Below are 12,319 nucleotides of genomic sequence, written 5' to 3'. Positions count from 1 at the left end.
AGGAAAGATGTCTTCCGTCTTTACAAGCATTATAAGGTGACGGTAAAATAGTGTAGGTTTGTGAATAAGGCGTAAAGGTGGGCTTCCACGAAATTGGGCCATCAAACAAACAATGGGTTAATGGGCCAGAACCACTAGAATGGTTAAGTTATGTGGTTAGATTGTGTTGAATTGCATTTGTGGAAGTTTTGTATGAAGTTATCTACCGTGGATTATTAGGAATCCGGGTTGGGGTATTTTAATTTGGTCTCAAAGTTGAATATATGTTTGCATAAATTAAACCAAAAAGAAAATTTGAAGCTTTGAATTTGCAGTCACTACTTTTCAAAAGTGATTGCAAATGCGATAAGGAAATTTGACTACTTCATTAATTTTATTCAGATTCGGTTTCTGTTGGAATTTTCTTGTAATTGAATATGAGCAATACAATTGTATTAGAGTACAAGCAAGTGAAACATATCGTTCATTATACTCTACTCAACCATCTCAAATCGTCAAATATTCCCACAACACAAATACGACGTCGTAAGTACATATTGATCTTTCTATATATTTATTATATTTAACCAAACAAAAGAGGTAAGAATTTCGTTAACAACAAAAACAATGAAGCTCTCTCAAGTCTTCTTCCCCATCTTCTTATTCTTCCTTGTGTCACAAGCAAAATCAACAACCGATATGATTTCGCAAACCTGCAAATCTTGTGCAGCCAAATCCAAGATCTTCGACTACAATTTCTGCGTCTCCTCTCTCAACAACTCTCCGATATCTCTTCCTTCTCCGACCAATCTCTCTTCTCTAGCCCTAGTTCCAATGCTCCAAGCTCTCGACAACGCCACCGCAACGGCTTCGACCATTCAGCAGCTTCTGATTCTTGACGAGGACAGTGGGTTCCGCGGTGCTTGTCTCCGTGACTGCCTCGAGCTTTACGAGGACGCTACGGATAGATTGGAGGAGGCAATTAGGGTTTTTATTACGAGGAAAGAGTTGGGGACGGTGAACGTGATGGTGAGCGCCGCCATGGAATCTGCTGTCACGTGTGAGAACGGGTTTAGAGAAAGAGACGACGGTGATGGTGATGGTGAGATGACCTGGATGTCTCCTGTTGGTAGTGAGAATCACAAATTGTTTGAATTTGGTCAGATTGCTCTTTGTATAATCAAAATGATGTCTGCTTCTGTCACAACATCTGTATATTTCTAATTCGTTTTCAATTTGTTTGAATAAATGATAAAAGCATGGATGGTGAGGACATTTTTTTAAAGGTTTTTGTTTATTTTTTAATGCAAATTGTTTTCTGACAACGTATATCGAAGGCGACAAAAGGATAAGGGATAGCGTAACAAATATATCTCTGATGCATTAAATGTTCACAATATTCGTTACAAGTTACATCTTCCACACACAAGAACTGATATAAACCGGTGTTAACCAGGAAACCAAATACATTAAAGGATCTGATAACCGGATAATCCTAATACTCGCTCTCTCAATATCTACCAAAAAGTTCAAACTCAAAGCAAAGATTTAACACCTCTTAATAATTTTGTTTAAAAAGTTGATTATTTGTTTATTTTTCTCATTTTTATAAACTCTAATCAATACTTTTATAGGGTAAAAAATAGGAAATATTAAACAAATATTGTATCTATCTTTGTGTATCATTTCCAAACATGTATTATTTAAAAGTAGGAGTAACTAACTTTCCAAAGGGGAGTCACTTAGACCAATACAACCCCACTAAGATCTGCTATAAGCCTTTGGAAGAACAGAATCTGAGAGGAGTATTTACCAAAAGACCGGTAATTTTTTTAAGGTCTAAGTCACGGATCGTTACCTTCGCGACTTTGCGATTAGCTTTTTCCTCGTGATAAGAGAGCAATGTGGGAGAAATAGAGGCACGTGACAGAAGCTAAAAAGAAGAATTTAGAGTATAAATAGAATTAGAGTAGGATGATGAACATTATCCTGCGTGATCAACATTGTGAGTTTGTTAGATCAGAGCTGCGTCTATGTTCATAATGATAAAGAGATGAGAAATGTAACTCCAATCATATCAGTTAGGGTTTATAGTTTGTATTAGGGAATTGAGAAAGAGATAAGAGAGAAGAGTTCTTACCTTCAATCCTATCAAATGGTGCGCTTGTGAACACGTATCAAATCAAACGCTGAAAAAAGTTAGGTTTTCAAGCAAGATTTTGATTGCAATGTGTCTTGAGGGATTTCCCATCTTTGATGGTGTTGCTGGTGAATTGCGACCATGGATTTCATGGCTAGAGGATTTATTTGTTCAGGAGGATTTCACGGCATATGAGAAGCTGAATCTTGCGCAAAGTCTTCTCGAAGGTGAAGCTCTCTTGTGGTTTCAACGGCGAACACGAGTATGGGATATTTTGACAGTTGGGGAATGATGGAGTTAGCCTTGGTGTTGCGGTTTGGTGACAGAGATGAAAGAATCAGACTCTTTCAGGAGCTTAGAGAAGAGAAACAAATTGAAATCTTGGAGCAGAAGAAAGAATCGAAGAAAGAAGTGGATTTGTGTTTGGGGAAGATCACGTCGCAACCGTCGCACGTAACGCAATCGCAAGACGAGGTAAACTAGAATGGTAACATGAACACAGGTGTGACATTGATTAGCCCTGGGTTAATCGATTTTGATTCTGAGAAATTGCAAAACGTTGATCTAAGAGAAGTGGAAGCCAGTTTTGTGTTACTCAATCTAGAAAATGTGGTCAAGAACGTGAACAAGGAGAAGAAAGCCATCCATAACAGAGAGAGTAATCAACTGGAATCGATTCCACAAGTATCTCATCAGCTTGTAGAGCTTTCACATCTTCAGGTAACAATCCCGATGTTGGAACCTAGCCTTAGGATTCAAAATGTATATCCAAGTGTTCTTGAGGATTGGCCATATGCTAGTATGAGGTTCGATAGTTCACAGTGTCTTGAATGTGTCAATGGAAAACAAAGTACACACCTTGTGGTCAACAGATTGTGTGAGAGAAGGAACAAATTAAATCAACATAAGAATTTAATTTTTCTCCTAAATCATGGATGTTTAAGTACAAAAGGAAGCATGGATGGTTTGGTAGCTTTGGAGAAGCTACTGCAAGAAAGCATAGAAACAGAGTGCTTACCATACACCAAACGTTTCCAGCTCCACTTATAAGGGAAATTCTTCATACGGAGGAAAATAAACTGGTATTGGAACAATTGGGTGACACACTTTGTGAAGATGATAGGGTCGTGTTGCAATCTGATATTGAAGCTACTGTCTCTAAATCAGAAGCACTTCTACGACATCTGGCCACTTATGCTATCAAAGTAACCAAAATTGTACCTACATCTCATAAGATTCATGATCTTGACATGGAGAATAGGCCGAATTATATGCTTAAAAGGGTTCTGGAGCGGATCATGAAAAGAGACATTCATTTTATGCATCTTACTCCATTTGCAGGATATAAATCTGGAGAAACTAAGAGTGAGATGATGCAAGTTGTGTGTGTGTTTAGCTTCCAGGTGAGGTGCATCTGCACTAAGTTTTGTATGCTCAAGTGCCACAAGAAACTATATTTTTTCAGTGTGGCATTGTTGGAAGAGCAAGGCTGAGGAGATCCAGTCAGCTTCAGGGCTTTTATGGTTGGAATCGACAACTACAATGTTGAAGCATATATTTCAGATATATCTCTGGTTGAAGAAGCCAAAACTGGTCAAAAGTTGGCATTATAAGTACATAACTAAGAGCAGTGGGAGAGACATGGAAGTGACTATACAACAGACATTCCCACTCAAGTGTGGCCACACTAGAGAATGTTGCATGTCACTAATCATGGGTTTATTTCAGAGACTGTATTACATGTTGTATGTGAGCAGATTTTACAAAAGACTTGAGAGAAGAACGGGTTCAATACGTTCTGCAAGTGCCAGCTCCATCAGTTGGCCCATTTCAAGTAGTGATTTGTTTGCAGCAGGCTGCAGTTTGGCTGTCATTTCCTCATGCTCTGTGATGTTGCTTCCATTCTTGTTTCTTCACCTGCACCAAAATGCTAAGACACAAGCTTGAGAACAAGCTTGTTTAAATGGGAGGAGTATTGATAAAGAGAACAATGTGGGAGAAATAGAAGCACATGATAGAAGCTAAAGAGAAGAATTTAGAGTATAAATAGAATTAGAGTAGGATTATGAATATTATCCTGTGTGATCAACATTGTGAGTTTGTTAGAACAGAGCTGCGTCTCTGTTCATGGTGATAAGAGATAAGAACTGTGACTCCAATCTTATCAGTTAGGGTTCATAGTTTGTATTATGGAATTGAGAAAGAGATAAGAGAGAATAGTTCTTACCTTCAATCCTATCACCTCGTCACTTCTCAGAATCCGGAGCTCAGCTTCTATGTCTTTGATTGCACCCCTCGAGATCTCTTCAAGGATCATCCGGTTTGCAGTAATCTATGCAGCTCGTATTTGTTCGGGAGTTAGGCGTTCATCACGTTCCTCAAAATGTACATTAACCTCTTCAATCGGGGGCCAAAGCGTTCTCCTCATGGACTGCCTTTCCTCTCTTCTCGCTTTCTCCATTTCGTATCTGTTACTTGGTCCTTGATTCAACTTATCGATCTGACTTTAACGAGAAGGAGGTAGACAGTTCATGAGGAGAACAACCTTAGACATACCACAACCTTGTATCTCCGGAAAAGCCAGTCATGAGGGTCGGATTTTGTTATGAGTTAATTTTTTTGAGCTTTGTTTGGTTTAAGCTCTGTTGGATTGGTGTTGCTTCTCTTGACAATTGAGGGGTTAATTTTTTTGTGCTTAGATTTTTGATTGACAATAGATTTTTTCTCTTTTTACAGGAAGCCAAAAACACATCAGCTTTGAAGTCCCAGATTGAAAATTTACAACAGGAGAGGGATGAATTCCAAAGGATGGTGATTGGCAACCAGGTTTGTAATCACTTTGAAACTATTTTCCTGTTTTTCATCTCACTTGTTTAATCCTTTGTGTGTCCTACGACTTCAATAACTGTACAAAAAGTAAGATTTTTTCCATTGCTTGTGAACCGATTCAACTTGGGGGTGGGGGTCACAAGTTATTCAACTTTTGAGTCTTCTTTTGTTTGGTTTACAATTACAATTTAGGGTTTATCTATCTCTATGTGATTGCTATGTGCTTATAGGGTTAATGGCAGATTGTGGCTTCTCATAATTCGTTTGTTTCATATGAGCAGATGCATATGGATAGAATAACGTGAAACATGTCTTTTTCATATATTCAAAGTGAACTAGTGGCTGTTCATTGGATTGTTTCAAGGGAAAGTGTGCAGAAGAAAGGCTTGGATTGGTTACATGTAGATGTAAAATTTGTCTCTGATCTTTGTAATGTTAGTTTTATTTTGTTTAAGACTTGGTGGCACTTGATGTTATATAAGACTTATTTTGGTTAGTATAATATTAAAGTTATGTATGTTTATTAATTTATGAAATATAAAATATATAATCTAATTTAGTAAATTTTGAAAAATAAAAATACTACCACATTATATAAAATAGCACTAATTTTGTGTTACTATAATATAGCTATGGTAGAAGCTCCTAAGATAGCGTGTAAAATGACTTATGCCATTATTTTAAAAAATTAGAAAAACGCCATAACATAGCATTTCGATACTGCTATAGTAGAATACTTTACCATAGCATATGTATCTGGCGCTATCGTATGGTTGGTACCTACAATAACAGAGGTCTAACATAGCGTGTGTGAAAAACTATGAATAACGTATTATAGCGTTTCTCTATTGCTATCAATGTAGATATTTGTTGTAGTGCAATTTATAGTGTAACTGCATAAGGGAATTGATACCCTGAGTGAAAATCATATTATCAGTTAGGGATGCTATGTGATGCCTATTGGAAAGAGTGCAATAAGTTTTCACGTAGAGGATGGTTACGCATACTACCTAATGACCCAGAGCCAACCGTGGGACCTGCCAATCTTCGGTGAAGTCTTTCTGCACTTCATTCATAAGTGGAAGCTCTACTCTGGACAATTAAGTGAATGATTGGTGATGGTAATTGAGATGTAGCATTTCTTACTGACTGTTCAGATGATGTCTTCCGTATAAAATTAGTCAGCCTTCTCTACGTACTTGGAAGAAATAAAGATTGATAGGGAAGAAATTTGAATTTTCTCTTTATCTTTTATTACCCCAAGTGCAAATGTAAAACCGGATAACTTGGCATGTTTGTACCGAACAACATTATGTGACTTATGTAAACAACATTTCTTCTAATTGGCTCCTTTGAACCAATTAACATATTCTGTTGTCAGAAAAAAAAACCTGCTGAGTTTAACATTTTGTTTCCAGTTTTCTTCTAGATTGATTTTGTTATTAATATTGAAAAATCTAAAAATATATAAAAATAAGCATTATTATAGTGCTAGTCACATATATGTTTTATGTTTTGTACATATGTCATCATAGATATTTCAGTTTCCGTAAAAATATTAATGCAATAATTAAGCTAAGTGTTGGAGTTGGATAATAACATATAATTTAACAGTAACTGCAAATGGTTGAACGAAGAAGACCAAATATTTAAAGACACATGTTATTATTTATTTTAAAGATAGAAAATAGAAAGCATATAGAATATAGGGATCAACAACCTTCTTCATTTGTCCCACACACACAATTATTGAAAACATGAAAACAACTATGAAAAGTGACCACCCCCCTTCACCTCGAGAGGTACATGGTTTCTTAATAGATATGGTTGTCTAGGCAGTTTCAGCTGAGCCCTTGGTGCAGGTTGTAGAACATACCATGCCACATTTTTCAACAGCTTCATTCACGATTTCACTTGCGTCTAGTCATAGAAACAAAATTTGAAGTGGTTAAATATATATTCTCTTTTTGATTATCAAAAAAAAAAAGGTTTTGATAGTAATGATAATAAGTTTGAAGAGTTTGTTTTACCAGAGTTCTGGAGAGTAGTTAAAGCACCGCAGAGAGAGGATAAACACCCAACGTTGCAGTATTCACTGACCTCATCACCTTGATTCAATAATCAAAACAAATAAAAGTGAAATCTTGATCATTTTTATAAACATTTATGTATTTAGTAAAGTACAATATTAATCAATTTACCAGTGTTTTGCAGAATCTCGTGAATATATGGGGGATGGGTGCATTTTTTCTCTTTAACGATTTTGCAGCCACTGATCTTACAACAAGTCGGCCTTGATTGTCCTGCCAAGCGGCAAGCGTTATAGACATTTCTAGCAGCGACGGACGGACAACAGCTCTTTGCCTCAACTTGGATTTGTGCCATCAACAGACTCAATAAAAGCACACTTAGAATCAAAGTTTTGCCTTCCATCTCTCGATTGAGTTGTTTGATCGCAAAATGTATGTGGAGAGTTATAAGCTTCAATTGATGAAATGGTGAGGAAACAAGGCTCTCTTAAATACTAGTTGGTCTACAATTTACAAACAAAAACTAGGTTTGATACCTTTGTCACATTGTACACGCTACGTGGACCAATCCTATACTAAAGGCTCATTAATCTTTGGCCTAGCCAATTTGATTCAGACTAAAGATAATTTAAATCTTTTTATCTTTTTTCTGTTAATTTTTTTTTAATTAAAAGAAAAAAATAGTTAAAGTTATGTGGTACTTAATATTTGAATTATAAAGATACTTAATATTCAATATTCCGTATTAGTTTTTCTGGTTATATATTGTATGTTCGTGCTAACCGTATATTATTATGTACATTCTAAAATTTTGGTTTATAACAATGAGAGTTTATATTATGATTTTTCTGTCCGAGGTATCACTTCCTGTGTAAATATTATTAATTAAGAACATCTTATGAGTTGGAGAGCGAAATATAAGAACGTTGTTTGTTACAACTTATTTTTTGTTTCGTAATTTAATTTTAACCTACTCCCTTTTGGTTGTGTAGATATATATTAACGTGATGAGTCAACACCGGTTGTTGCGGGAGGAATTTACCCGGTTATTCTATGTCCATGATATGAAACACATAATTTGATGAACTTCGTATATGTAACCATGCGAAACATATATTTTGTATAACTAGGGGTACATTATTAAACTTTAGATGTGTGACCATGTTTTATGGGAGCAGCTGACCATTTTTTTTCCTATATTAAATAGTTAAACTTCCATGTGGTCAGTTTTTTGCGGCAGATGTGCCCCCACTCCTACACCACCCCCTCATTCTCACATTATATTCACAATATACGTTTTGTTGACCAAAAAAAAATAAAAAAAATTCACAATACACGTTCTAACACTATTTGGATTTTTGTCTCATATTTTAATTTGCAACAGATGTGCCCCCTACTCCAATACCACCCCTACCATTCTCTCATTATTTTCACAAAACACGTTCTAACACTATCTGAATTTTTGTCTCATTTTTTTAATTTGCAACAAATGTGCATTATATTCACAAGTCCTTACCATAACTTTTTACATGTCAATAAGATTCCTGTTTGTCCAAAAAAAAAAGTCAGTAAGATTCCTTTCCAGTTTAAGCATTCTATTTGTATTTTAATATATATATTCAGATGTCTCCCCACACTCCTGATAAAAAAAATATTTTTGGAAAATAACAAAAACGAACAGCCTCAAAGATTGAGTTACGAATGGAAATCTAACCATCCAATTTCAATCTTCCCTGAATCACAAACTCGCGATCTCTCTTCCAATCCACGTTTGTCCAAATAGAGCACCTCACGAAAACGAAGATGATTTTTAGAATATTAACTGAATCTAAATCCGTAAAATGGTCAAAAACTTAGCTACAACTCCATAAACCTTTTTGTTACATTTGAAAATTTCTGCTAGGTCAAACCTCTTTCCTACTAAACCCTGTCAGTTTTGTCTCTTCCCTTTCTCACAAACAAGAAAAAACGCTTAGCCTCTCTTCTCCAGCTAGATGGCCATGAAATTTACAGCCAAAAAGTTAGTTTTTCTTACAGTTTACCATTTAAATAGGCTTAGGGTTTCTTTTCCGGTTTATTTAAATCAAACGATAAAATCTGATTTTAATTGGATTTAGTTAAACCGCTTTTGTTTAATAATAATCTAAAAGTTCATCTTTCCTAAACAAGAGAAATGGAATTAAAAGACTCAACTCCTTAATTTTGACATTATAAATGAAACAATCCGATCCGTTTTTTTTTTTAATATCCTAATATTTAGTGATCTCATACTCAGTACCAACCTATTCCCAATCAACAATAGTGGATAACATAAATCAATTCTAATAACCAACAATAAATAAACAAATAACATAATTCTAGCATCTTAAACATGACATAAAACAAATCATAGAAACAACAACTTAGAATCCATTCTAGAAAAGTAAGTTCCACTCTAGCATTTTAAGAGAAGCACAAAGGAAATAATCGAGCCTCTAGAACATACTCCTCATCATAGCCTTGATTCGACGATAACACTTTGCTTTTATCTGCACTAGAACACGAAAGAGATGCATAAATATTACTATAAATTCTAAGTGAGACAATCCTCTCATGGGCTATACACACAAGCAATCAGATCTCCTCATACCACAATACCCAAACAATAAAACAAATCAGAAAATACAAAAAGCAATCTCAATATCAGCCGCTGCTGATGTAGGATGTCGACCGACACTGACCACCTAGTGTCAACCGACACCTGCTCGACATCTCCGAAAACCCTAGCAGTGTCGACCGACACCTCCATTTGGTGTCGACCGACACTCACCATAGCCCTTTCGTCGTCCTCGCATTGGTTTCGACTAACACCCTCCTGGTGTCGCCCGATACCGATGTCGAGCATCGGTTCTCTTCAATCAGATAAGTTTGGAGGTGTTGATAAATCTCTATTTTACACATTTTTAGGCATCTTTTTATTCATGTTTTTCATTGTATATGGCCTAACCTTAGCAGTTTTAGATCCTTAACCTTTGGAATTTGCATTTAGGTTTTTAGGGTGTTGCATTGTTGCATTTGTGCATTTTGGATGAAAACATGTGCTTTGGAGCCTAAAAGGAAAAGAATTAGGTGAAATCCGAGCGTGTACCCGTTGGTATGATCGTACAAGAAGAACATCCCAAACCTAAACCCGATCAAACGGAACCGAGCGCAAGAAGAGCTACCCGAAGTCCAACCCGAGGAGGTGCCTGACCATAGCCTCGTCTAGAACTTCGGACAGAGCTGGGCGGCTAGGTCAAACGGTTTCCATATAAATTGTTTCCTATTTTTTCACCCTATCAGCCGCAGACACCACAAACAAGAGAGCAAGAGCTACACACACAGAGAGAGAACCGATTTACATTTTACAAGCTTTGTTAGGATTTCTTTTATTTTTCTGTTTTTGCAATTCTTCTACTTTGATTATGCTCTACGTTTTGTTTCTTTTCCAATACATCATCTACTTTTATTTTACAAAGTTCTAATTCATTTATGCTTCTGTGTCGATTAACATGAGATATGAGTAGTGAACTAAAGTTTCTAGGGATGGTATAGGCTAGTATGTGTTCTTAATCGGTAGGATGTCTTAGTTTGATAGTTTTTATGAAAATTATCTTCTGGATAGATCCTAGGCATTTCAGCATCAAGAGGTGTTTGATGAATTGCTTGAATCAACTTATGCTAGAGATTCACTCCCTTTGCGTAACAGATTAGATGAGTAAGGAGTTTATTGACAATAACGAATTGGATTTTAATATCTGCTTAATTATGTTTCTCCAACGACAATTGGGTAAGGAAGTGATTAGGGTTGATTGTTTCTACCACAAGAGTGGATTAGCAAGATTTAGAGATTCATTGTATAGGGAATAAGTTGTTTGAGGCATGTAAGGCATCCCAAATCGATTAGGAGTACTTATGAACCGATTACCTCATCCTTAGGAGCTTTCATATATGATTTTTTAAACTTTCAACTTTAACTCGACCCCTTACCCGAACTAGTACTCGATCACCAGTTTCGTGTAGATCCTCGAGTTGTTCATCATTGTTTTCTTATTTTTTCTGTTTCTCGATCACCTACTCGATCCGGTACTCGATTACTTGCATCGAGTATCCAGGTGGAGTAGTTCTTGCTTTATTCTTTTTACTTCCATCCACACTAGGTTGTTAGTCAAAAACCCCACTTATAATTTGGCTTGACTTACATTGTTCTGATCACATCTTATATGCTAGCATAACAACCATTTGGACTGATAACTCTTTGTACTACAACTGCATAGGGAATTGATACCCAGGATGAAAATCTTGTTATCAGTATGCGGTACGTATGGCTGTTGGGGACTCTCGACATCAATCACATGAGGATTGTGATTGATCCATCGCCTTCGGCTTCTTCGGTCATGTTGAACATGGCCGGTCAATAGGTGGTACTTGACATAGTGTGCATTGCCAATTCATGGGGACTTTCTTCTTCTCTTCTTTTTTTTGGCTCTTTTATTTTCTATTTTTTTTGTTTTTTTCTGTATAAAAACCTGAAACTAAATTGCAAAAATATTAAAAATAAAAGAAAATAAAAACTAAAAATAAAAACTTACTTAACATGGGTTTACTTCCAAGAAGCGCGTTTGTTTCACGTCGTTGGCTAGACGTTAGCTCGCTTCTCAAGCAAGGTGAGGAGAGTTGGTTGTCTTTAGACAAACCCTCTTGGATATTTCTCCAATGTAGGCTTCGCATGGCTCCATAAGTTCATCTTCTTCTTTACATCGTTGAGTTGGCGGGTTGAATGGTTTAGCTTCATAGAAAATGTCTCCATCGATGTTGGTGAAGGACATTCTTCGGTTAGGCCAGTCCATGACGGCTCCTATTGTGGCTAGGAATTCTCCTCTAAGGATAAGTGGTGTAAACCTTCCTTTCTCAGCATTGATAACTTGGAATTCGGTTGGAAGATTGCAAATTCCGACTTTTACATGAATGTCTCGGACCATTCCTTTGGAAACTATAAAAGATGAGTTGGCGAGTCCTATGTGTATTTCCGATGGTTGTAAGTATCTCAAGCCAATCTTCTTTGTTGCATCGGTTGACATGATGTTGATACATGAACCGGAATCACATAATGCATCTTTCAATTCAACTCCATTGATAAAATAGGTGATTAGGAATCGGCCAAGGCTCTCCACTTTGTGTAGTGTTTGCAAATCTTTGGGTTCCAAATGTTTTAGGAACAGATCTTTAGTGTCTTCTACTGATTCTATGCTATCCTCAAAGAACCGAAAAATATCATGTTGGCACAATGCATTCATAAAAGACATACCAAGAGTAAAGCTTT

General features: G+C 36.3%; 2 protein-coding genes across 2 annotated transcripts; one reads left to right on the top strand and one right to left on the bottom strand.

The window, feature by feature from the left end:
- On the top strand, nt 491-1,264 carry LOC104719530 (putative invertase inhibitor). The gene has a single exon (XM_010437472.2). It carries the CDS (start codon nt 607-609, stop codon nt 1,201-1,203), a length of 597 nt encoding a protein of 198 aa, XP_010435774.1. The 5' UTR covers nt 491-606; the 3' UTR covers nt 1,204-1,264.
- LOC104719529 (probable thionin-2.4) lies at nt 6,586-7,447 on the bottom strand. Its single transcript, XM_010437471.2, has 3 exons — nt 7,150-7,447; nt 6,979-7,056; nt 6,586-6,868 (listed from the first exon to the last, which is right to left on the bottom strand). Exons 1-3 carry the CDS (start codon nt 7,379-7,381, stop codon nt 6,780-6,782), a joined length of 399 nt encoding a protein of 132 aa, XP_010435773.1. The 5' UTR covers nt 7,382-7,447; the 3' UTR covers nt 6,586-6,779.

Source organism: Camelina sativa, chromosome 10, assembly GCF_000633955.1.
Source record: "Camelina sativa cultivar DH55 chromosome 10, Cs, whole genome shotgun sequence".
NCBI lineage: Eukaryota > Viridiplantae > Streptophyta > Magnoliopsida > Brassicales > Brassicaceae > Camelina > Camelina sativa.
The sequence above is the reverse complement of the archived record's forward strand: the minus strand, read 5'-3'. Positions and strand labels throughout refer to the sequence as shown.